Source organism: Phyllostomus discolor, chromosome 10 (assembly GCF_004126475.2).
Source record: "Phyllostomus discolor isolate MPI-MPIP mPhyDis1 chromosome 10, mPhyDis1.pri.v3, whole genome shotgun sequence".
Classification (NCBI taxonomy): domain Eukaryota; kingdom Metazoa; phylum Chordata; class Mammalia; order Chiroptera; family Phyllostomidae; genus Phyllostomus; species Phyllostomus discolor.
Window position 1 is genome coordinate 31,919,272 of NC_040912.2, and position 27,975 is coordinate 31,947,246.

The 27,975-nt window shown below is 37.4% G+C and overlaps 1 protein-coding gene across 2 annotated transcripts in view; it reads right to left on the minus strand.

Moving 5' to 3' along the window:
• Window positions 1-27,975, minus strand: part of CDK14 (cyclin dependent kinase 14) — a 546,733-nt gene that overhangs the window by 206,708 nt on the left and 312,050 nt on the right. For both annotated transcript variants that reach the window (XM_028525494.2, XM_028525496.2), the window contains one exon: window positions 20,418-20,538. In XM_028525494.2, the coding sequence (XP_028381295.1) occupies window positions 20,418-20,538 (121 nt within the window). The remainder of the gene's footprint in view (window positions 1-20,417; window positions 20,539-27,975) is intronic.

Genomic DNA, 27,975 nt, shown 5'->3' on the forward strand with positions numbered 1-27,975 from the left:
TCTTCCAGCAATTCTCCAGGACTTTTTTTTAATGGCTCTACCTTGAATGAGTTCATTTCCTGAAAGTATCCTAATAAAATTATGAACATATTGGGGTACTTCTTTAATTGTTACACTCAGATTCAGTTCAAAGTGAGCAAATCCTTGTGTCTACCTTATTTCACACCCTCTAGAGGTTAAAGACAAGGGGACTACTTCTCTAGAGCTGCCCTGGTTGTTATCGCGATTGTATGTAATTAGTGCTTTGAATTAAAGAAGTAATGCATTTACAGAACTCTCATCTCTATTATACCACATAATTTGTATCCAAATTAAACACCAATGGTACATAAAGTCAAAATGAATAAAAGCAAATGGTACTTTATATAGAAAAATAATTCAAGTAGTAAACAATTAATTCCAAAATCAATGTTCATGGCAGATGGCATTGTAACATTTTTTTCATATAAGATTTGAGAGACAACATAGGTATCAAGAATTATTCTATTAGCATATTAAAATGCAATGATATTGGGGCTTTAGAGGTCCAGTTAGGTATAAGGTTTCAATCTGGTGATTTTCTACATTTTAATGCAACAAATTCATTTCTAAGACTATATTTTTCATTGTCTTCTTATTTAACTTTACATGAAATACCTTGGGACTTAAGTAGCTACCCACACCTTTTTTAATATTCAGAACATATCCTCTATTTCTCCACCTTTCAGCCTTAGTATCTCCCACCACAAGCTCCAACTCAAGGTGCGAAGACCCTCAGTAGAACACACCACCACACTGCCCTCCAGCCAGCCTGCCCTGCTAGGCTGGCCAGTGAGGTAACCATACACTGTCAAGACCACTTACAGAAATTCCTTTACCACTGCTTGTGCTTAGTCTATATCATCTCCATAATATGATACTTAGAACAATTAAAAGACAAATCTGTGGTGTAATTCTACTCAGTTGGAAGGTGATGATGCAGCACACCTATAGGCTCTTATCTGCTTAGCTAGCTAAGGGACTTGAACTCTCATTTCTAATGGATGTTTCCAATGACATCATTTTTCAAAGATGCATTAGGGTACACTAATAAAGCTGAGAGAATTGTACTTAAAGGCTTTTTAAAAAGAGATAGGAAGCTCAAGAAAATTAAAAAGTAGAAGTATAAAATATATCAACATATTAACATAGCAGAATACTTTATTACTGGAGCTGCTTTACTGTCAAACAGCAATAAAAGCCCTTCAATTTCAAATGAAGGAACTATTACCTGCTTTCCTTTTATTTTCTTCACACTACATTAGCTGTGTGCTCCCTCTCTTGATGGATTAGGTTGAGTGGCCTTAGTAATTTACTTAGAATTCATCCACTTAAGTTCTATACTTATGATATATAAACATTTCATGAAAGGTCCCCTTTAATTTGTTGCTTCTATTGATAATTTGAATAATTACATAATTATCACTCAGTCTAAATTTTTCAAGAATAAGAACTGGTCACAAAAACCTACAATTAAAGCTGTCATAGAATACAGTGTTTTTAAATTCTTACTTTAGGGTTAGTTACCTGGTAAGGTAATATGTAAAACATCCAGCCATGCTTACTCACCTTTCACTTCTTTTGAACTCAAAAGTTCCAAATTTAATTTATGTCACAGATGTATAATTTGTTTTTTAAATCACAATTAATAAAAGTTTAAGCCAAACTGGTAATTTTTGTGATTATGAGCAGCAATGAATAATTTTTTAGGCCCGAAGTTCATACAGTTTGGGAGTTCTTATTTTGACAAAGAATACAAAATCTTGAATAAAAAATTGGGTACAAAAGTGAATTTAGAATGAGAAAATAAATCAAAAGAACTCATATATTTTTTTAAACCTAACAAGTGTGACAAATAATATAAAATTTAGAAAAGTACTATAACATTATTATCATTTATTGACATACCTCTCCAATACTTTTCTTTCTAAAATCTTGTCTGCATAATCTTTGTTTATGTTTTCTATAAAAATTCTATAATATTAAATGTAAAGAAAATACAGAGAATACAGAGATAAAACTTAGTCTTTCCTTTAGCATAGTGATGACCTTCTTTTCTGATAGTATAGAGCTTCTTGGTTTTCTTTCAGCTTCGCTCCCCATTATTGATATAGCCATGGAAACTTTTAGGATGGCTGTCAATTTGGGGGAAACTTCTATGAAGTTCCTTACAAGTATGTCTGTATACTATAAACAGTAATTCTAAAACACCCAACCCATTTCCCAGGTAAGGTACCAGAGGCACATGAGAGGATATGCTCAGCTCAATGTGCAGAGTGGACTTGCACTCCCGATCACTTAAAGGACAAGAAAAGTGGAACGTGATGGATTATGGGGTGAGGGTGCCAGGGGTCAGAATGGGGCATCAGGTAGAGAAGACAGGAGCCAGTAAGTGCGAAATCTTGAGAGAGCCATGTGCTATTGTTTTGTCTCTATGTGGAAAATGGAAGGGAAAGTTAAAAAAAGAGAAACCCATATTCTATTCTAAGAAGTTTGTGTTTTATTCCTAGGTTGGAAAGTCAATTTTTTTCTGCATCCCAATGCAGTGGATAAAGAAAGCTCCCTGGACGCATATATGGAGAACCCAGATTATAGGCACATAAGCAGATAAAATGGCTTTGAGGACAGAAGCAATTACAACCACTAGTTGTAAAGCCACTTTGTTCTTTCCCACCCATGGCAGCAAATGAATGAGATAAAGAGTAGTATGAGCCCTCCCTCAACTGGGCGCAGAGGGACGACATGCAATAATGCACGGGGGCCCACAAACTGTGGACCACAGGCCAAATCCACCCCAGTGCCTGTTTTAAACAGATTACAAGGCAAGAATGCCTTTTACATTTTTAAATGTTTCAAAAATAAAAATGAAGACTAGTTGGCGAAAGATGCACATTATAGGAAATTCATGCTTCAGTGTTCATAAACAAGGCTGTACTGGAACACAGCCACGGTCATTCATTCACGCTGCCTATGCTGCTTTCTCATCGTCCTGGCAGAGTTGAAGAGCTGTGCCAGAGACTGCACACCCCGAAAAGCTGAAAACATTTCCTATCTGGTCCTTTACAAAAATTGCCAAACCCTTTTCCACATTACGCTCCACCTGCATAAAACTTACTTAGAAATAGAAGAAAAACCACCATTACCAGTTATGTAAAAAAAAAATCATATATTACGATTATTTGTGAATAAGTAATAGAAATGGGCTCTCAACTACGAGCTGGTTTTTCACTATTTTCCTCAGCAGTTTTCCTGTGATAGCTGTTCTTTAAAAGTTTCCATGCATTTTGCCAAAAATTGGTAGATTTCTTGAACTTGATTTAAGGTGAATATTTTGATCTTTAAAGTATTTTTAACTTAGAAATAAATTGGGAGAAAATATATATGGTGATTTTTAATAATAGTGCTTCTACAATAAGCACTATAAGAATTTATTCTCAAAATGAGGATTTGGTGAGATCATTTCAATAATGCGTTGGATGGAAGGAGAAGAGTTTACTTTATGAACTTTTAAATTTGCACTTAGAAGACTGGGGAGCAAAATCTTATTGAAAATACTACCTACTATTTTCATAAACAATAGGAAATGTCACTTGGCAAATGCAAGAGTGCTGTGTTCTGAAACGATTCCAAGTTCTTTTCTATCCACATCCAGTGTCAGTGTGTCTGTGTTGATGAAAAGAGAAATCAGATTTTTAAAATGACACCTGAGCCTTTTCTCTTCCTTAAAACAAGAGTGGAGACTGGGGAGAATGAAGGCCCCACATGTTCTCCAATTGCCTGTAAACGCCTTTTGCCACGAGACGTCCTCTCCGGCAGTGCTGCTGCCCCAAGGCCTGTCCCTGAAACATGCAGCACTCTCTCCCGTGTCAGGACCTCTGCTGTAGCTTTTGTTTGCTCTGCCCACAACACACCCCTCACTCTGTGCACGGACAACTGCTTCTGGTTATTCACGGGTGGGGGTGGTTAGTAACTTTACAATGGAAAAAACTGGCAAACGTTACCTTGACCATGTGAACAAGGTTAGCACCATCACTGATAAGTCATGTGGATAGCAGGTACCCTTGATACAGTGTGATGATAAAGTCATTTAAACTCTGTAGTCTTCCTCCTACAAACATTAGACAACTCCAAGTAGAAGAATATTCTACAAAATGCCTGACTAATACCCTGAAAACTGTCAAGGACATGAAAAACAAGGACAGTCTGAGACACTGCCATAATAAGGACATAGGACAGCTATATATAATGTGGTATCTTGAATGGGATCTTAAGATAGAAAAGGGAAATTAGGGAAACACCAGTAAAATCAAAATAAAGTTGTAAATAGTAATGTATCACTGTGGTTTCCTTAGTTGTGACAAATGTACAATAGGAGAAACCAGGTAAGAAGTATATGGGAACTCTCTATTGTCTTTGCAAGTTTTCTATAAATCTAAAGTTATTCTACAATCAAAAGACAACCCACAGAATTGGGAGAACATGTTTGCTGACACATCTGATAAGGGGTTAATATCCAAAATTTATAAAGTACTTATGAAATGCAACACCCAAAAAACAAACAACCCAATTACAAAATGGGCAAAAAATCTGAACAGACACTTCTTCAAAGGGACATAGAGGTGGCCAATAGTCATATGAGAAGATGCTCAATGTCATTGATCATCAGAGAGATGCAAATTAAAACCATAATGAGATACTATCTCACATCTGTCAAAATGGCCATCATCAATTAATCAACAAGCAAGTGCTGACAAGCCTTTAGAGAAAGCGGAACTCTTTTGCACTGTTGGTGAGAATGCAGACGGGTACAGCCACTGTGGAAAGCAGTAGGGAGATACCTTAAAAAATTAAAATAGAACTGCCTTTTGACCCAGTGATCCCACTTCTGGGAATACATCTGAAGGAACCCAAAACTCTAATTCAAAAGAGCACTAATAAGCACCCCTATGTTCATTGCAGTGTTATTTACAATCGCCAAGATATGGAAGCAGCCCAAGTGTCCATCAACAGATGAGTGGAAAAAACAACTATAGGACATTTACACAATGGAATACCACTCAGCTGTAAAAAGGAGAAAATTTTATCCTTTGTAACAGTATAGGTGGACCTGGAGAACAGTATGCTAAGTGAAATAAGCCAGTCAGAGAAAGACAAATACCATATGATTTCCCTCATATTTGGAATCTAATGAACAAACTGAACTAACAAGCAAAACAGAGACAGACTCACAGATTGAGAGAAAATGACAGCTAGAGTGTGTGTTGGGGGTGTTAGCAGGTTTGAGCAAAAAGGAAAAAAGGACTCATGGGCATGGAAAACAGTGTAGTGATTGCTAGGGGTGGGGGCTTTAAGCAAACCAAATGGTAATAAAAAACACAATGAAAATTAAATTAAGAAAAAGAAAAATGACACATTTAAAATATTTTCTACAAAAATCTTCCTTCAGAAACAATGTTTCATCAATTTTTGTTGACATCCATAATAATGACAAAGTATCCTTATATATTTTCATGTTTTATTTTCTAAATAGTATAATAAAAGCTGTCAGTTACCCTCTCCCTCTGCAAAAAATAAAAAAAGTTTATTTTTTAAAAAGAATGAAGAAGCAAAGCATCTTTTTGGGACAGTATATAGAATGAAGTCATTTAAATAGAAGGCCCACAGCATTTTGAATTTTCCCCATATGAGAAAAAAAGAACCCCACTGCATTTTGATGAATTTTTTCTTGAAAGCAGTGTGAGCCACTGAAGGCTAGAATATAAATGACAGTAAGAGGTAAACTTAACTTGGTCAGCAAGCTAATTGACGAATAAGTTGGATGCGAAGGTATTCGAAAGCTGACATACATTCCCCATGGTAAAGAAATTCAGGATGAAAAAATGTATCTAAACTATTGATTTTGGGAAATGGGGGAAGTTTGGAATGCAGAGAAAAAATAGTATTCACATGGAAGGGGCAAGAAACTTCCCTCCATCTGAGTAGGGAAGAACAAGTTCATTGTCACTTCCCTGGGAAGGCTGCCTGTTCTCTCGGGCTGGCTGGGTCAGTAATCTCCTAATTTCATGCTTCTCATAGCTCTTCCTGCTACTGTAATTTATTAACTTGTAAGTATATTAGCCACTATCATCTTTCTCAGAACATAAGCTGTTAGTTTTAAATACAAAGTTCAAAAAAGCCGAGGAGTTATGGCACTGTAACAGCCCTCCCAGACCTGGATCAAAGAGGGTTGGGTCACTCCATCACCAGCTAAGACACAGTGTTACCTACCTGTGCATGAACTACCTATTTTATTAAAGTCCTGTTGGGACGCCATGGTGCAGGGCAACTTCGTTTCTTTCAACTACAACAGGGATTAACTGAATCCATCACCTCTCTACTCCAATAATATCTGCATTTGACACATGGCATTTCAATTGTAGTGTACTCAATTTTCTCATGAAGACATTGATGTTGCAAGATGCCAATTAACCCAATAAATGAAGTATATTATAGGACCTAGACATTATTATTTATCTAAACGACACTAATCTTGTTTTGGCCATCACAAAATAAAACACTGTTCTCCTTCTCCCTCATTCTCAGGGCACTTCTGGGGAAACGGTCTGGTTTGCTTCCATCTCGGTAGACAATGTAAAAAGACTTTAATATTTGAAAGCATGGTTCAATTAAAATCTCAAAAAAAAACCCTCTTAGATTAAAGCTTCTAATTTCATCCATTTATTACCAAAGGCTTAAGATTCCCCAGGGTAGAGAACTTCAAGCAGAGAGTGACAGTTTCGTTCCCATGGGGCAGCATTTGACCAGAGCCTGGATTCGGACACATTGCAGCCTGGGCATTTGAGTTATGTACAGAGAGGGCAGTGACCCCGCCAGCTCACGCTCTCACCATGGGGGAGACCTGCCTGCCCCTTCTCATTCCACGCTCCCTAATTGAAAGTTATGAGGCCTCTACTTCAGTTCAGAGAATCGGGAAGAGGGCTGGAGATAAAGACGGTGTCAAGCTGCTTCTGCCAGGAGGACAGATGAACAGAACCATAACTCGCCGCAGGTTTTGCCTTCCCCTCTTTCAACATTATGCCACCAGGAGAAATCCCCTGAAAGCCTGTGTGTCTGCTGTGAAAACAAAAAAGCATCTGAAAGCAGCTCTGCTCAGTCTTTCATGTGGACGCCCATCGCATGGGGACCTGCTTAGAGGAGGGCTGTGACTGGGCGGAGGACTCAGATCCTGCAGCTCTAACAAGCCTGGAGGGAGGGCTGATGTTGCAGGTTGAAGACCAGAACCTGAGCAGCCAGAATGGACAGGAATCTAGGTAATTCTGTTTTGAAGGGAGTTTTATAGCTTGGATTCATTCTCTGAATAAAGATTCAGGCTCCAGTCAAGGGAACAACAACAAAAAATAGTAGACTAGTGAAATAAATTATGTCAAATGCTAAACACAAGCTGAACTTAATATGCAATAGGAACTCAGAGAGGTTCCTCATTAATTAACCTAGTAGGTCATTTTATTTAGCCATGGTCCACGGAAGTAAGCCATTATGCAATCACAGCTAGTGCGAGCCGATGTACCAAGACGTCCATTTGTTTATCTCACTTCTCTCTGTTGAAATGTATATGTTTGTATAACAGACTGGGGTTTTGTTCCCTAGGAGGTTATCTTCAAAAAGATCAAAATTTTAAAAAAAATGTTTTTGCAATAACTTATAAGGAAATTTATTACACATAACAGATGTGTTCTTTTCAAGTTGGTACTTGCAGTATTTGAAAAGTGAATGATTAAAAAATTACATTCCACATGCCCTTGGTGACTACTGAAGGGACTGAATTGATTAAACTGTCACTCAGCAGTCACCGTGGTTAGTGCTTCATTAGGCACAGATAGGCACAATACATCTTAGTCAAATACTTCTACGGAGTGCTTCGTTCTCCAGGAATGAAAGCCAAACCAAATTTATACTGTGGGTAAAAGCCCATCTCAAAAAACATTCAATTCAAAAAATAGACTTTTTATATAATGGGCAACTCTTTATTTTTCAAATGATGAGACAAAATTATATCTCTAAGAAGGCACACTTACAAATTAAGCCCATCAGAACAAAAGCATGAAGTCCAGGCAGCTAATATAGTTGAGTAAGGCCAAGGCCCAGGGTGGCCGGCTGCTGACTTGGGAAGAGGTAGCAGGCAGGTGAGTGGGACCCCCCTTACCAGTGTTGACATCTAAAATAGGAGTTCCAAGGGAGCTCAAGAACCCAACCACTGAACATAGCAACCAGCATCAATGCTCCAGTTACAGTAATAATTCTTGCTCACACATATTAACATAAATCTATCTCTCTTATATATATATTTCAGTACACATATATTCTAGGATATATATATTTGGATGTAATTGTAATATAGTATATGTATAATATAAATATATAAAATATATGTATATATATTTTAATCAAATGGCAAAGCTTTTGCTTTCTGGTCCAGTTCCCTGAGCCAGAACATGGAATCACCCAAAACCCTTGTCTTCCTTTACTGCTCTCATTCCTTTATCACGTTGTCATACCCTGACTATTCCTAAATATCCCTCCACTGTGGTCTCCAACCACCATGCCCACCCCCGTCCTTCTTTTGCCTCTACCTACTTCTTAAACAATGTCCTTCTCCCACCCACAAATATCAGCTGTTTCCCCAGCTGGTGGGATAGTCTATCTACAGCATGGCCTTCATGACCTTCAACCCCGGCTTTGTCAACTGCAGATGGCTTTGACAAGTCAGCCCACATAAATACCACTTTGTGACACCTTCTCTGAACCCCCACCTCTCCTCAACAATCCAAGGATAAATTTATCACCGTCACCTTGGAGCCACCAGTGTACCAACTGTATGCCTGTGTTATAGCTCATCACACTCTTTCCATCAGACCTTGAGGGCATGAATGGGTCCTTTTCATCTCTATAAGGCCCAGGACCTGACCCAGTGCCTGGTGCAAAATACGTGTTCAATAAATAACTTTAAAATAAATGAGTGGGTTTCATAAACTAATCTGAGCAGTACACAGAATAAACTGCAATAGAGAAAGAAACCTGTTGTAGAATAAATAGTATTATATAAAATTAAACACTAAAGAAAAATCAGTTCAGTTAATTTCATCAAAATACCTAAACCCTAACTTGATTTATAAGTCACTCTGAAGGAATTCCAGCAGTCTCCATGGAAACCACTGGTTCAGCAGCACAATTCACTCGAATGGTAAAATTTAGAGATAGGGGAATTTCAGAGAATGCCTAAGACAATGCTGTGGCTTTTACATCTAAGGAAACTGTATTACATGTTTCAATGTCTTAGTTTCAGTCTCAGAACCTGAAACCTTGACTCCGACTTTGGGGCCAATGGTCCCTTCATGATGCCGTGCTGCCTCTGCAGGTAGAACAAAGGGGTTTTATTTGGTCGGTCTGTTGAGAGCACAAAAGAAGAAATAGAGAAAAAAAAGAAGAAATAGAGGTAGCAAATTTGTTCTTGTTCCTGGTGGCATAAGTGTTATGAAAGACAAATATAATACCAAAATCAAGTCCTCAAAAATCAGGTTTGAGCACACAATGAAACTACCCTTAAAAACTAGCCTACCACCATTGCCAATGTACTGAAAACAGGCTGGCTATCTTTGTTTAAAAATGCTTGAGAACTCAAAGCAGACTCCTATAGATAACGAGGATCCTATGAAGTATTAAAATAATAGCCCCAGTTTCTATAGATAACTGAGAACATCCAAACTGGGAACATCCAGAGCCAGGCACAATTAATTTTAAAAAATGTAAATAGGAAAAGTCCTTACCGAAAGTCTTCAACAAGTAAACAATGTAAAACTCCAAAGCTTGCATTCAATAGCAGAGAAACACTGTCTTGTACTTTGGAACAACCAAGGAAGAGCACAGCCCCATTTGATTAGTCATTTAAAATGCTACCAGCGAAAGCACTTCTCCAAGGAATAACCGCAGACCAGTCAGGACAAGAAAAAAATTAATAAGACTTGTACGTCTTTAGTTTTTGTTTATGTGACAGCTGATGTAGGACAAGGAAGTCATATTATAAGATTTCTCCTGCAAATGTATTAATCCTCCTGCATGAATGTGGGGAATTAGGAAAAAAACTGTTCATGGTTAACTATGTTAAAGGTCTTTTTAGAGAAATTATATCTAGCATATCATGAAGTGAGTAACTGAGAGAATATTTGACAGTAAAATATTTGACAACCATCTGATGTCTTAGATAATATATGCAAAATCTGAAGGCAAATACCTTTGCATTGTAAATCCTCATTGTCCATTTTTTGGTGAAGTTTGTGGGCTTCTTGAAATAGTCTCAAAGACTTTCCCCAGAACATGGCTATGTAAACTGGACATTGTACATAGAGTGGAATGTGAATGAAGCCCCCTGGAGTTGTGCAGAGTAGTAGCACCAGTGAGTGGTGATTGAGGACAGGAACTAGGTCTTTTCACTGCCAAACCTCTAAAAATTCCGTAAGGTTCTGTTGAATGAATGAATGAATGAATGAAGATACTCATATTGTGTAAGAGAGACCTTTGTGGGCAGGGGGCTGCCCTGGGAATCTGGAGGTGTGTCTGCTGTTGTTGTTTTAATTCTGTGCTACCACCAACCAGCTAGTGTGCGCAGCATAAGCAAGCCCCATCAGAGTCTGGTGAGTCGGGTATAAAACAACCATACAACAACAATAAAAAATCATGAATTTTTCACTGGGTTACTAAAATTCTGAAACAATTTCTAAATTGAATATGCTACGCTTAAATATATGAGACAGATGAAAATTTATATAGTTGATAATTATTTTTAATTTGTTGAGTTTACCTTAGACCATAAATATACTGTTTTCAAAAGCGAACCTGGTAAAAGCTAGCAATCAAGGAAGAACATTAAAGTATCAATGAGAAAGAACAGAAAACCCTTTCTAGATTTCTATACAAAATGCAATTGTATATAAACACATCATTCTTGGAGTCTGCTGTCTCACACGGAAATACAGAGAAACATAAAATGGCAGAGCAAAAGATAAACAACCCACACATGCATAAAAAATGAGGATGCTACTCAGATTCTGTCTTTAGTAATTTACTCAATGCTTGTAAGGCACTATGATTAAGTTTTATTGTTTAATGGAATTTAGCAGGTTGGCCACTAGTAGGTTATTTTAGTTAAGTTTGACTTTAATTCTTTTTCAATTACTGTATTATTTCTTTTTTACCCTTGATGGCATCTTTTACCAATAGGAATCCAAGGACAATACGTTTGATGAGCAAAAATAAAAAAATAAAACAAAACAAATATCTAAGTTTATCAGTTATATAACATGGCATCTAAAATCAATAAAGCTACTAGTAAATTGAGTTATATTAATTCACACAGCAGAATACCAGTAAGTAAAAATGTGACTCTTAATGAAAATACACTGCAGATAATGCAGTGTCCAAAGGAATTAATTCAAATGTCACAACAGAATAGAAGTCCCTACTTCCATCCTTCAAGGAATAGTATGAGCTAGACACCCAAACCCCTTTACTAACCATAGTCACACAACAATGTTTACCCAAGCTCTCAGTTTCTCTCCTATCACATTCCCATTCAATCATACCTTTCCTGTGGATATAAATTAACAGTCTACCTTTTCACCATCTTTAGATTAGAAACTTTATATTAAGTGGAACATTTATCGAAAGTTTCACTAATTGCTTCTGATCTTTTTGATAGCAAGTTAATATTGGATTCACATATATCATTGATCCAAAAGTCTACTTTCTACAATCAATTCTTTAAATTCATGTAAAACTTTATCTTTTTAAGAAGTATCACTTCACAGTCAATTCCCTTTTACCACTAGCTCATCAAAAAGCATATGCCTTTCTTTTTAAGTTTTTTTTTCATAAGTAAGATGCCACTATTTCACTAACACTTAAGTGATTGGGATTACAAATTTCCACCACCACTCTAAGATGCTGGCAGTCAGGCTCTTGCCTGCATTTTGCTGTTTGACTCTCACCCATCAGAACCTGCAGTTCAAATCTGTGTCTAAGAAAGTCACAAATTTCTGCAGGGCAAAGACCTTAGCAGTCAATCACCCATAGTTAAAGCCACAAATATTAAATTGTCACCATAAGCAGGACAGGCAGACAAATGTGCATAGACACCCCTTCTCTCCCCAAAGTGACCAAAGTGTCAGTTAAGGAATAACATTTTAAACAAGGATAAAATAAATAGATGAGGGGACAAGTGAATGAGGGAGAACCTTTTTCCAGAAACTGTGGATGAAGTTGTGGTAATCTAGGCAGACCATAGGGAGTTACATTAAAGGTAGAAATCATTAAAAAACAAATTCAAGGCCCTGGCCAGGTAGCTTAGGCAGTTAGAGCGCCATCCCTATACACCAAGGTTGCGGGTTCAATTCCCCTGAGGGCACATATGAGAAGGAACCAATGAATGAGTAAATAAGTAGAATGACAAATTGATGTCTCTCCCCACACCCTTCCTCTCATTTTCTAAAATCAATGAGTAAAAAAAATTGAAGAAACTTTCTAAGAACTGAAACAGATATCTTTATATTTCAAATTGAAGGAAACATACCCAGCACCAACAGAAAAAGACACATCTAAACTGAATTATCATAAAATTTCAGAACACCAGAGATAGAGAGAGCCTAATGTTCTCCAGAGAGAAAGTATGAGAGGCACACAAGTGGGTGCAAATCAATCGGAGTCAGACTTCTCAGCAGCAATACTAGAAGCTTGGAAGAAATTAAGCAAGGCATGCAGAACTCTGAGAGGAAAAGCCTAACTACATAGTCTGTTTGAAACTTTATCGAGCATGCGTGGGAAGTAGAAGAAAGAGATTTTCAGAAAACTACGAATTTGAAAACTGTAACTCTAATGGATTCTTTCTTAGAAAACTAGAGGAGGAAGACAAGGAGTTCAGGAAAAGGGGGACTCTGTAAGTAGTAAAGGAGAATCCAACCCAGAATAGACTTGAATGAAGCGACCACCTCCAGAGGTGTGAGGGAACCAATAGGACATTGAAACACTAAGAGGCTGGCCCCAGCAGAAAGCCATGACCTGCCTTAGACCTAAATGCCATTATTCCCCCTAGAATTAAAAAGGTCAAGTGTTATTGAAATCTTCTGACAGTGAGATCCATGGAAAAGGAGGGGCTTCCCCATACAAGCTGTATGGGGAGTCAGCCATTTCCAGAAATACGGGCTGAAAGTAGGGAAGAATTAGGAAAAGAATATTCCATCTCCCTCTCTTCCCACTTGTCCATTGCCTGAACTCAACTGGAATTATAGCCAAGACAGCTTGGAGGATGTTGGATGTATTCCCTAGGGGTTGGCCATCCAGGACACAGGGCAGAACAGAAGAGGGTGGAGAACAGACTTGAAGAGAAAGAGAATAACCAACTTAGGACCTACAACAACAGGAGAGGGGCAGGCAGAAGTCGAAAAATGGCAGCTGTGCTAAAGCGAGAAATCAAAGTGCTGAGAGAGCAAAACTCCAAGGAAAAGGTTGACAGAGCAATGGCAAGAAAATTTAATGGGACTGAGAGTTTTGCTGATATGTTTGAGCATTTGGAATTTTTTCATACATAATTAACATATCTCTCATACCTATAAATAATTAAGAATAAGAACAAAGACAACTAATAACAATCAGAGACAATTATAAAGTCTAGGAAGAACAAAAGGTTATATAAGAAAATATACACATCATGAACACTAGTTGACTTAAGTATGAATATTCACATATTAATGTTTCAAAATGTGATATAGCCTCTATATTGGGAGAATGGGGTGAACTGGGGGGCAGCTGATGGAAGAAAATTAAATCTATATTTATCATAACACCTACCTAGTAGATAACATCTAAAACAGTAAATCAATAAATAACAATATAAACAATTATTTAAGACATATAGAGGTAGACACGAAAAGAGCTGAAAGTAGTTATTTCTGGGAAATTAGAGGGTGAGCATGAGTGAGGCAGGAAATTACTATTTTTGCTACTGCTACTGTTGTGCAGCTATTAATTATTAGTTGTACCTGAAATTGGTTTCATTGTCAGAGTTTTCTGAATAGGACACTGAAGATAAAGACGGTTAATGGATGTGGTCAACCAAGGTCATGTGGGAAGGTGTGGAGGCGACAGAATCTAATTTAGGCTTCCAATGTGTCTTCTGCTACAAGACTGACTCTCCTTTACACAGCAAACCACGGGCATGACCAGAGAACTGATTTCTACATGAATACATACACAACTTAAAACACAAAAGGTGCCAGTATACACCCAATGTTCTCTAAACTTTGAGCACTAATTTAGGTATTTACGAATTAGCCCCTCTCCTCCCCACCCTCGCACACATGATGAGAGCATCCTGGGCCAAATTTCTAAGTCTCTAGACAGAAATGGTATGCTGATTTCTCAAAAACCTAATATAGCAGCTTCTATTGTCTTCAATATATCCTGTGACACCCTTGGATGCTATACAGGCACACTTGGATTTATTGTGCTTCACAGATGTGTTTTTTACAAATTGAGGGCAAGGCCCTCCACCAGCAAAATGTGTACAGCTCGCATTAGTGTGATACTTGCTTCGTCGTGGTGGTTTAGAAACACACCCGCAGTATCTCTGTGGCATGCCTGTACTCCAATAAAAATGCAATGTATTTTGCTTGGCTGATAGACTAAGACCAAATAAGAACACTATTCTCAACATTTGTGGAGTCATATTTCTTAAAGAATTTCACATTTAAGCATCTCTTGCTATTCTCACAAACCAGTGAAGCAGGTGAGTATACAAGGGCTATCTCAGTATCATGAAAGTTAGTAATGGGGATCGGCTATTTAAAACCCATCCAAAAACTAATTTGTGGGTTCCAATTACTTTGCCAACATTGATAAAAGCAGGGACATTTTTATGCAAAAAAATGATTAGTAGTGAAAACTACATACAATGCCTCGCTTTATATATTATTATTCAGCAAACATCACTAATGACTGACCAAACATATCCACTGAAAACACACACACACTCTTTCTCTCACAAACACACACTGATAAACAACATGAGGTGTGAAAACCATACCATGCTAAGCTTTTGACAGAAAAATAGAACTGCTTCCCTTCAGCACACCAAAGCCATCGCTATATTCTGCACTTCAGCAGCCACTCAATAATACTAAAAAAATCTAATGTTAGAGAATTGCACTTTTGGAGATTATTCATTATTAATCAATGTTACAGAAGTTTCCCACAAGAAATTTGACTTTGTAGCCAGCAGTCCTTTGTTGTGAATTAAGCACTCACATGCATGAGGTCTCTTCTGATTACTAGTACTTAACGAATTACTGCTCCAGTGCTTTATGAGAAAGATGACCACATGTCACGGTTAAATCTCTGTTTTTACATCTACTGTTCTGGCAGAATTATTATTAATTCTCAAAGGTACTTTGGAATGGATAATGTACTGTATGGTCACCCTAATTTTAAGAAACGTAAATAGTAGAGGTGGACTCAGAAACCACGGCTGCCACAACGAGCTCAGCTTTCAAGCACCCAGAGGCCTGCTGACTGCCCCTGTTCCTTTGTTGGATGTCAATGACGACACTGGCAAGTCACCTGGCTCATGTACTATTTGAGAAACTCTCCAAAGCCTTAAAGAGTCTTTTGACCAATTCAATCTTCTTTGGGTCTTATGACCTGATTAATTATAAATGTGTAAATAGTGTCAGCGGCTAGTTGACCTGATGTAGCTCATGGACTCAAATGCTCATGCTTACCAGCACTCTTTTTTCAAATGGACTCATTCATTTTAGCAGAAGTGATAAAACAGTAATGGTTAGGAGGTGGGAAAATACATGCCAGCAAAGATATTGGTCCCATAAAATGTGTTCCATCCAGTGACTCACGGTTTAAATTTATTTTCAAGAACCTCCTCCTTGATACAACTATATAATACAGAATACTAATGGCGGGGGGAAGGCGGTCCTCAAGGCTGCTGAGTGAGAGTGAAAGCCATACCCTTTCTCTGAGGCACACAAAGGATTCAACATGACCCAGAGTACAATCTAAATTAAAAAACAGGAATTTTACTGTATTTGTGCCTTTGAATAACTTTACTGGTAAAAGAAAAACCAATGTCTTACAATCTTACGCAGTATGTTGTAAAGGAAAGGGCTTCGGAGTGGGTTAGCAGTAAATTCAGATGTTGGCTCTACTCTCCGACTATATGACCTTACTTACTATCTTACTTGGTTGGCCTGGGTTTTGCTCTCTTCCACTGTTTGATAGTACATAGTTAAAATGCATGAGAGCTTAGAATACAGTTTGTGTTCAATAAAAGTGTCTACTGTTATTATTATTACTATTACTTATGTTAAACTATTTTTATTGCCACTCTTACTCAATTACTCAAGTCAGGACTTCACATGTAACACATTTATTTTCAGGATGGGGCTATAGTAGGATCCATCTATGATTCTCTCTCTTAAAACACTGGTAAACAAACCTGAGTCTTCAAAAACCTCATTTTATTACATAAATTTCCTTCATCCAAGAGAGATCATTGAGAATGATGGCAACTCTGTATGTTGCCAATATGTATGGTAACCAAGCTTACTGAATGAAAAGCAATGCTAAATGGCCTTATAACAGTCAATGAATAGGCCATTTCTTTTCTGATATATGTAAAATCAATTTTGATGCAGATGCATTTCTATATATTAAGACTGGTATGGAAATTTTTTTCTAACCACCCAGCTGCTACAATGTTAAATAAATTAATTTTAATCTTAAATCAGAGATGGAATACAGAAAAGGGTGATTTAATATGCAATCTCATTACATTTGACAGGCTTATTTATAAATGATTTGCCCCACATTTTGACACGTGTAGTTAATATGTTAATTAGCTTTCAAACAGATGAGGAGAGGAAGGAACTGACACACTATCATTCTTCACACAGCATGTTGGGGAGCACGATGCACGATACCACGAGGTAGTGTTAGTAAATACGGTGGCCCCCCAAAGCACTGGGATCTTGACGAGATAATTATTTATTAGCTAACGATAACTTAGTCACCTTATGTTAAAAATTAATCCCTTCAAATAATCCCAAGTGACCTTCTGCTTTAGAAAACAAATGCTACTCTAAGCATATTTACGAGCTTCGATAAAGGAATGGAAAGCTTATTTAGAGCAATGACCTCCATGGTTAGAACAGAACTTCCTGACCAGGGAGGAACTAACTACCCAGATCATCTGCCTTTCACCTCTGTACTTCTCTTAATATGGTTTTCAGCACTTGGTAAGCCTCTTTGGTTTAGAAACTTAAAGGCTATTTCCAACACTTTGACTTTCAAAGAGTTATAAAATCCAAGAATTAAGAGAAGTTATACACGAGACAATGTCCAATTTGATTCCTCTGCCTCCTTCATGGAGGGAGACCGAGGTATCAGAAACGATCTTGCTTGGTGAGCACTCAAATCGCATGGCATATTCACACCCTCCACAGGGCTGGAGACCTTGAGCAGTAAATGATAATGCAGTGAGCTGATTTCCCTCCCCTGCTGCCAATGTTAATGCATATGTGTCTTCAGTAATAGTTTTATTGCCTACGGCTATTAAACAGAAAACTGGAAAATGTAACACTATGTAGGAATCGTTAGGTTTTAGTTACTACCCTACTGCCCCAGGATAGTAAATGAACTGTAAAACTCACCTGAAACTGTTGCCACCTGCCTCCCTGCTAGTGTCCATGGGTTAATATTTGCACTTCTCTTTGGTGCTGCTGAGCCATGACTCAATTACAGCCCCATTTCTAGATCTTCATGTAACCAGCATTGATGTCACTGGTCATGCAAAAATCAGTGCCTTGTGAACTTCTCTCTCACTGGAAAAATACATATATTTTACCTGATTTATAGGATAATAACAAAATGGCTTTTAGAAAACAGCTTGGAATGAAATCAGATGCAGAATGACAGGCATAGCATTGACATAACTCAGATTTTAGGGCTTGGGAATGAAGAGCCAAGAAGCATAGGAAACAGCTCAAACAACACATTTATTTCTTGCTTTTGCCAATGAATAATTTTTGCATGCAGACAAAAGGGCATTTGGGGTCTACTATTTTGTATCGGTTTTCCTCCCTTCAACTTAAGTAGCAGTCTTCTTCTTCTTATGCTTCACTATGTCTGTTCAAAGCAAATGGGCAGAAAGTGCCCAAGCCTTCTTCCTTAAGAGAACGAGCACACATGTGCACACACAGGCAAAAGAAAAAATGGGAGGTGTGGAGGAAGACAAAGACTGCAGATCAAATACTAATTATCAGAAACAGATGTATGAGCAAGTCACAATCCATGTGGCTCTCTGTAATGTAAACAGCACTTTTAAGGTTTGGGAAAATTAGTCAATAGTGTATAAAAAAACAGCTTCTTCCGATTATGAGGGTAGAGTCTTCATGGAACTGCCAAGCACTATGACAAAGCTGGCTCCAAGCCACACATGTTTCCAAACTATATCCCATTAGCAGAGTCCTTAACTGACCTCACTGAAAGGAAATCCAGAATTTCCATACTCAAAAAACAGAGAAAACCACTCTATAACTCAAGAATATTAAGTAATGATCACTTGCACAAGCCTACTATAAAGCATAAGGTAGAAGGAACGAAGGGAATTGGAAAGTAACTAATGTATTGATGCATTCTTTGACCTTTATTTACAATTTTCTCCTCTATTATGGCTAATGATCAAAATGTCTATTTTGCCCAAGTGCCTGTCTTGAGGGGAAAAAATTTCCAAAGAAAACCAACAAAGAAGCCAGAAGTGGGATGAAAAAAATGATTAGCTCAGCTCCTCAATGAGATGGTCATCTTTCCTCTCAGTGTGCTGGGACATGCGTGATGGTATTACATGTATTATAAGGCATCACAAAATTTATGGCAATGGATCTTAGGCTGCTTGATGACCCAGATTCTTTCATAGCTTTACTGAAAGCTAACAATCTACACCCCATAAAAATAAATATGTCCATGTGTACACAAAATATTGCATATAATTTCAGTGGTTTCAAAGATCCCGAAATTCTACTCCTAGGGGGTTTGCTGGAACCTAAATTAAGAAAAATCTATGCTGTGCCCTACATCACAAGGAACTTATTTTCCAACCATAAAATATCTGAATCACAAACATAAGGGAAGAAGCCAGACCTCATCACAGCCAAATTTGCTAAAAGCCAAGATAACTGAGGGCAGAGCTGTGAAGTAAGCACAAGGCAGTAAGACAAACAAAATGTGCTACAGTTTTATTGAGGTCATAAACATTATATGAACATGTAGCTGAATTCTGTATATGGGCACAGTCATTCATGGAAGATGCTTCCTGCTAGAAAATAACCACATGCTATTGTGAACTGTTTTGTTTTAAATACAGTTGAAAGTTTAGAAAGGGATTTTTTTCTATTAATAAAGGACATTCTCAGCAGTCACTAGTAAGCCTTTCCTGAGTGCTAAAAAATATTCTCTTACTTGATTATTTGATTTAGATTACACTGGACTGGGAACTCATTTGTATTTCTTTTTCCTTTCTTTCTTTTTTTTCACTAAATCTTTAAAATCTACTGGTATTTTATTTATTTATTTTCTTTTTTAAATTTAAAAAAATTGATTGTTGTTCAAGTACAGTTTTCTGCCTTTTACTCCCATCCCAGCCCACCCCACCTTCATTTGTATTTCATCATTAATAATAATTATGCATTAAATCTCACCAGTCTCCGGGCCTCCTGTTACAATCGATTTTTAAGTTATGCTAAACCATTGTCTGAAACTGAGACTGTATCGAATTAAATTTACTGTGAACCTTTCAAAGAGTAGTTGTTTTATTTTAGATAATTGGTACCAACAGTTCTCAGAAGCACACTGCACCGAATTTAGTGCCTGTCAGTGACAGTGACACCAAAATTTTCAGACCACTTATGTGAGCTTTGTTGTGAATTGAAATGTGCTTGCTACTACTTCCAACCCATACTGTTGTTTGGAGATATAAATATACATCCTTGTTATACAATAGAGCTATAAATTAAGACCCTTAGGGGGAAAAAAACCACCACACTGACAGTTAGAAAAAGGTCTCTGCTCCTGTCCATCAAGAACCATTACCAGACCCCATCTGCAAGGCAGTCTCTGATTAGGGAAGAGTCCCAATCATGTTTTTTAGAAGTCCAGCATCATTGCCACACACAGGCAAACACTCCTCTGCCATTAATCTTCATTCAGACTGTTAGAATGTTTGTCTAGTCTTGACCCTGGCCAAGCACCAGAGAGAGATTAGCTGGAGAAAAGCTTCCATTTCTCACCACATGTCAAGGCAGGTGGAATACTCTGTGGAGCCCAGGAGGACATCTGGAGGTCTGTACCATAGGGTAACCACTTCATTGGAGTATGTGTGGCTAGGGACCGATTTTGCTCTTGCAAGACCTGTGGGTTACATAAAACATAAAGAAGTTTAATAGGCATTAATGGGACAAGGGAATTTAAGTTTGAATCTTCACAATTTCAAAAGGTCAAACATGACATTGTAATACAGAATCATGAATTCGATGTCAAGGTTACAAGAGAAGTCTACCCGTTTGAAGCACATGCTAATAAATCATTTACATTCCTAATAAAGCATCAAGAATTTAATAAAATCCCAGGAGAGTGAACAAACAATTCATCAACGATTAGATATGACACAGAAGCACAGAAATCTTCTGGACTTTCCAAAGAAGGTGTCACGGAGCTTTAGTTCTGAGAGTTATAAATAATGTTATTAGAGAGACTTCCATACAGCGAGACTGCTCAGTGCCCTTAGTTTTCCTACCGTGTACTGTGAATCTGAAAGAAGAGCTATGACAGTTTTCTGAAGGGATGTTCCCCAAACTCCTTTTGGTTTCAGTCTTCTGCCAAACACTCACTAGGAAATGCTACCTGGGAAGCTCATCTGAAAACTACCTAAATAAATGATTATAAAGGAATATATTTAAGTCAATTAAAATGTTTTCTAAGAATTTTTTTAAACTGGGAAAATGGTCACAGTACAGTGATCCCTCACCTATCTCGGGAGTTACATTCCAGAGACCCCCACAATAGGTGAAAATCCTTGAAGTAGCAGCATTATATTTATTTTATTATTTATATATATTTAAGGTTGTATAAACACTTCCCACACTCCTATAAACCTTTCCCATTCTCTTATTAACTTTTTCCACACTCTTATAAACACTTCATATGCTCTTAAACACTTTCTACACTCTTAAACCTACATAGTTTTAACAACATATGAAATTCTATATGGGTACTCACCAGTGAAGTATACCAGTCGTCCCTCGCTATATCGAGGTTCACTGATCTCGGGCTACCATGAAGTGAACCTCGATATAGCGAGGGACGACTGTAATATGTTAACCGATCATGTATGTGCAGTCTGCCCTCACAACCATCAATACTTATGCACAGGAAAAAGAATGACAGAAAATATATTTTCCAAGTTTTTTGCAATGACTGTACTTCTTTTGAAAACACAAAATTGAAAGGTGTTATTTTTAAAAGAATAAAAACTGCATGACAGCCTCCTATCTGGGTGTGTTCATTAATGACAAGTGTGAAGCGTTAGTTGTTACTGTGGTGCTGAAAGCACATGTAACATCTTCATAGTATTTTACCATAAAAATTCATTTTCATGTTCTGCTTATTTAAATTGTTATGTAGTACTTAGAAATGTGGCTTCTTCCTGTTTATTAAACACTTGGTATTCCCTTTAGTACATTCTATGTACATGTTAAAATTAATAGAACAGCTGGTGAGAAAAAAATTTCTAATTAATTCAACTATGGTCACAGTACCTCAATTTTCCTACAATGTAGTTTCTATAATGATACAAAGGCATGTTATAAATTGGTTAACATCTATAAGTATTCCATACTACAATGTACAGATCATAAACACACATACATAAATATATGTGGTCCCCAAGTTTTTTTCACATAAATAGAATAGCTTTTTGACAACAGATTTCTGAAACCTCTACTTCTTTTTTTTTTAGTTTGTGGTAATTAGGCAGTTATACACTTACGAAGTGGAAACCCCGATAAGTCCAGTACCCATCCGATACCACACATAGTTACTACATTATTATTGATTATATCGGCTATGCTGTACTTCACACTCCTGTGACTATTTTTATAACAGGCGATTTGTACTTCTTAATCCCTCTCATCTTTTCCCTGCAAGGTTTTCCCTACCTCAATTCAGGCAAAACTGAAAAACAGGACAACAGTGAGGGTCCTTGTGTTTCCAGAACTTAGTAATCCCATCAAAAGGTCTAGTTCCTCAAACGAGCATGTTTCTGTACAGAGAACAAACAGCTCAGCACCAGTCCTGAAACAGGACCTGACTAGTTCCATATGCTGCTGTCAAGTCAAAAGGGACGCCGAAGACACCCAAGCTGGCTTCCCTTGGCTTTCCTGAGGCCCTGTGACAGAAAGCAAGGCCAGAGGGGTGGGAGAAGGAAAACATCTGAGATTTTCTTTGACAGTTCAGAAAACCAGGCTAGTGATAGAAAATTATGATTTTCCCAGTTTTAAAGGAAGAACGAACGTGACCTGAAAATAACGTAGAAATAGTATAAATCTAAATAATTATACATGATTTCAGGTCCATTATGTGCACTCTGACTATAAGTTTATAAAACTGGTTAAATGTATCTGGAAAGTATAATTAGAAAAGGCTTTGTCTACATTATTTTCCTCTTTCCCATATGTTTAGGTCAAGGACTGCCCAAACTCTATTCATGTGGGCCACATAATTTCCCAAATTAACAGCAAAAATGAGTTTTCCATTTCTAACTTTTCAATGTGTTAAGACAGTTTCTTCTTAAAATAATTTCCATGTAAAGGTACCATGTATTAAAGAATGTTATAATTTTAAGATATGGTCTTTTGCATTGTTTGAGAAAACATCATCTCACTTTAATAAAATCAATTAAAACTCTTTCTTGTGGGAAGCATCCTATATCCTGATAAACAAAAGACTTTCACCCTACTAATATTGCTGTTCAGTTAAAAAGATAAGTAAATCCCACAACTTTTTAGGGAAGGAGCAAATTATTAAAACAATGACTCAAAAACAAGAAAGTATACTTTGAAGTAGGAATATATAACTGTACTTTCTACAAATATTTTTAGTAAAGATATTGTTAGGTATTTATACAGTTCATGCATCAAAACACACTTACGCATGCAAAATTTATTGAACTGCATCTTCCAGCTGAAGGAAAACTGTAGGACAGGATTAATTAGCACAGCATGTGTGAAAGCTTTCTTTCTCTGGTCCTTGTCAGTTGCTATGGTTACACTACAGGAAGAGAGCTACACTACCTTTTAAAGAGGATGAAATTCATGGGTTATTATCAAAACTTCTAGCATTAATGTTTAGTGTGAATTAAAAGTCAAAAACAGCTGAGTGAAATGCTAACCAGATGGGTCCAGGTTACGTGCATGCTGCTGCCTTGGCTGAGTGGGTGTGCACGTGAGCAGGTGTGTGTTGCTATGGACACCTAGAGTGGTTCGATTAACAACTGAGTATCCAACTTTAAAATGTTACCATTTGTAACAGTCAAAGACCTTAAGTACAGTTAAAAAATCCTGCTATTCAAGCCCTGTTGCCCATTATTCAAAAGTGGGCAACCTCTGAATAATAGCTAACACAGCAGAATCTTAGATTTCCAGAAGAGTTCAAAGCTTTATAGTTCACCTCCTTACCCAATGAAATAATTCATTTTCATACATATTTAAGATGGTTCTCCAATGTCTTCTGCTGCCTTGAGCCTGGTTCTGCCCTCTTGCAGGGACACAGAATAAATCACAGGGCTTCTAACATTTGTCCTAAACTGACCAGTCATCCAGCCTCGATCGATGCAGTCTCTCCAGACCTTATCTTAACAGCTCTCTCAGCTGCAGTGGACTTGACCACTCTTCTCCTTTTAAGTCTACTCCTGTGACTACTCAGATATAGAAGTTAACAGGAGTGACTTGGTCTCTTCCCGGGATCTTCTTCTATATGCTGGTTTTGTCTAGGGTTTTATTTCAAACCAGCTCTTTCTCAAATGTATATACTCTGTAGGCAACTGTCGCTAATGCCCTGTTTGACTGTCATGGACAGTGATTTCTCATAAGAGTTCATCTCCAGCTTCTACTTGTCCATGGGCTTCAGATCTGGGTCTATCCAAGTCCCCAGCAGACACAGGAACAAGGACGCCCTGCAGGCACTCCACACAACCCCAACCATAAGCCCCTACGGCCATCCGCACTGTGAATACAGGCATCTGCCCTGAGTCCGGAAGTAAACGCTTTTCACTAGTCAACTGTCACACGTTCCCAAAACAGTAAAAGTTTGTTTTAGCCATACACAGATATATATTGGATTTTATATTCCCTGTGTAATTATTATTTCAAATTCCAATCCATCCTTTTTGCAGGTGGTAAAATTGCTTGGAGACTTTGAGTACTATCTCCAATGCTATGGAGAAAAATCACCAAGCCCAGGTTAGGAGCTCAAGAATGATAATGCCCATATGTCTACCTTGACTAAGGGATTGAAAAAGAACTGGTAATAATGGCAAAAGCTATATGAATTTGCAAAAGTCAACTCAAATAAGATACAAAGGAGCATCTTTCACAACCTCAGTCTCTCCAGAGAGTGGGCCACTGTTTGGTGCTTGTCATTGGTTTCTTTTGTTGGTGGTGGTGGTTTTTATTAGAGCAGCTCCCATACCCCTCTCTCAACACACTTTATTCTCCAAATTAAACAACCAGGAAAAAACGGTTATGCTCTTAGTTCATCACAAAATCAATATGTCTGAACCAGGGGCTCCTTTCTTCACAACAGGAATCCAAACACACGTGAATTATTTGGGTAACAGTTTACCACCTGGCAGTTAGGCGAGAAAGGGAGGTCTGCAGGAGGGCGGAGGGAGGCTTTTCCATTTCCTTCCCATGCCACAGTCCTGGGGGCCGACCAGCAGTTTCCTCTTTCACACCAATTTTTAACGCAGTCCTTCTACGGAATTTACGTTAAGTATCTTAGGATGTACTAAAGCTGTTTCAAAATCCTTTATTGCCGCTCTTAAAGTATATCAATAAACAACCACCAAAACAAAACAAAAAGATTTTTTCTGGTGTTTTCTTGAGTTCTGGCTTTAACCTCTTTCCTCCGTGCTTGACAAATTCTCCTGAATGATCTGATTTAATCCTGTGGCTCTAGCTACTCTCTATATGCTGACGATCTCGAACACATTATCTTTAAAGTTAATCTTCCCTAAATCTTTACATTTCTACATAAAAAAGAGCCACTTGGATCTTCCATGGCTATCTTGAACATAACTCACCACTAATTTTTGTCTATCTATTCATCAAAACCAGAAGTCTTGTTTCATTATAGGCTCCTTCTACTTAAAAAATTATAAAATTTGGTGGATTTTACTTTATAATTTCCCTCTTTTCTTCCTTGTCCTTAGGCATTCCTCATCATCTCTTACTGGATTGTTCCACTAGCCTCATGTCTGTCCATGGCAAATAGTTATCACCTTCAAAATACCTTCTAGATCTAGACAATAAATTATCTACATTTATTAACATTAATTTTACTGACAAATCAAAGTTTAATGGAAACACTTTAAAAATGTTTAAAATATGTTTACTGATTTTAGACAGAGATGAAGGGGTATAAAGAGAGAAAGAGAGCGAGAGAGACATCAATATGAGAAAATCGATTGGTTGCCTCCCCTGAGTCTCAACCAAGTACCAAACCTGCAACATAAGTATGCACCCTGACTGGGAATCGAACCCCCAGCCTTTGGGTGTACCGAACAATGCTCCAACTGAGCAGATGGGTCAGGGCTGGAACACTCTTCATTGTGAAGAATAATAAAAGACTTCAATGCCCAGTATTCCCCAGTAAGCACTATGAAAGTTGGACATCCACCAATTTTTGCCCCATATTTACCATCACAGGAAGCAGGAAATGAGGGCATTTTAGGGCCAGGTCTCTGTTTTCTCATACTGCTGATGATGGAACAACATGGGTTTGAACTTATAAGTGCAAGCCCACTTATATGTGGGTTTTCTCAATAGATACTATAAATATATTTTCTCTTCCTTACAAGTTTCTTACATTTTTCCTCTAGCTTACTTTATTGTAAGAGCACAGTTACATACACACACAGGGTGGGACAAAGGTAGGTTTACAGTTGTGAGTACGTGAAATAGTCTATTCTTGTATTACTATTATTTAGTATTATATTTTCCATATGGGCAGTGTTAACCTACTTTTGCCCCACCCTGTATATATATAATCAAGAAAAATATGCATTTTGACTGTTATGACTAAAGCTTTTAGTCAGCAGTAAGCTATTAGTTGTTAAGTTTTGGGGGAGTCAAAAGTTATATATAGATTTTTAACTGTGTGGGGGTGTTGATACCCCCAGTCTCTACACTGTTCAAGAGTCAAATGCATTTAACAACATGGTGTTGAAACTGGAAAAAAGTTTTGAGAATAGAATTAGATATTTTTCTTTCTTTGAATGCAACCTTTTTGGTTTGTTTGTATCCAGACTTCTACTTTAACAGAAACTACTCTTGCAGGATAACAAAATCCCTTAAAAATGTTTTGTTTGGCACTTCTCAGAGTCTTTCAATTGAATAAGAGGGGTTTTTGAAAGTCAAATCTAATAAAATAAAATTAAGTTCAGAAGACATTTAAACATGTTAAGACAATGGGGTTTTTTTGCTCTGATTTTATTTAATCATCTTTGAAATTTTTTAAGTAAAGCCTAATTTCTGGCTATCTTAAAGAGCATAGATTTTTTTATATATAACGGAAATTATCATAATACTTTAATACATTCTAAATAAGAAAAAATATTCAAGTAATTAGATTTCATATATAGAACATTTTTATTTTTTTCTATTTTGTATAGAAGATAAAAAATATACTTCTTTGGTAAATACTGCATTAAATGAAATTAATAGGTGTGATGGGAAGACCAATTAGTCAAAATTCTTTGGCTGAACACCATATAAGGAACATGCCTCTTTTGATCAGAGCATTAGGCTACATATTGGAAGACTTATAATATGAAAAAACTAAATTCCTAATAGTGGTTTAGACACAATTTATGTCTTCTTGATGAAGTCACTTAAGCAGTCTAGCTTATGTTATATGTAAAATAATGAGGCGGAGATCAAAGTCAGCAAACTATGGCATATAGGCCACTTACCGTTTTCTTTGAAGACAAATTTTGCTGACACACAGTTACACACATTCCTTCACATACTGTCTATGGCTGCATTTGCACTAAATAGCAGAGCTGAGGAGTTGACAGACACATAAGGCTACAATAAATAATGTCTGGCCTTTTAAGAAAAAAAATGTGCGGACCCATGGGCCAGACAGGAAACTCCAGAGTCCATCCAACTACAAGCATACCTCATTTTATTGCACTTCACTTTATTGCACTTCACAGAGTTTTTTTTTTCAAATTGAAGGTTTGTGGCAACACTGCAAGAAGCATGTCCATTTGCACAGTTTTTTCAACAGCATTTGCTCACTTCATGTTCTGTGACACATTTTGGTAATTCTCACGATACTTCAAACTTTTTCATTATTTTTATCTTTGTTATGGTGGTCTGTGATCAGTTACTTTTGATGTTACTTCTGTAATTGTTTGGGGCACCAAGAACCTCACCCACATAAGGCGGCAAAGTTAATCATTAATGTCATGAGTGTTCTGACTGCCCCACAGACCAGCCATTCCCCCATCTCTCTCCCTCTCCTCGGCCTCCCTATTCCCTGAGACACAACAATATTAAAATTAGG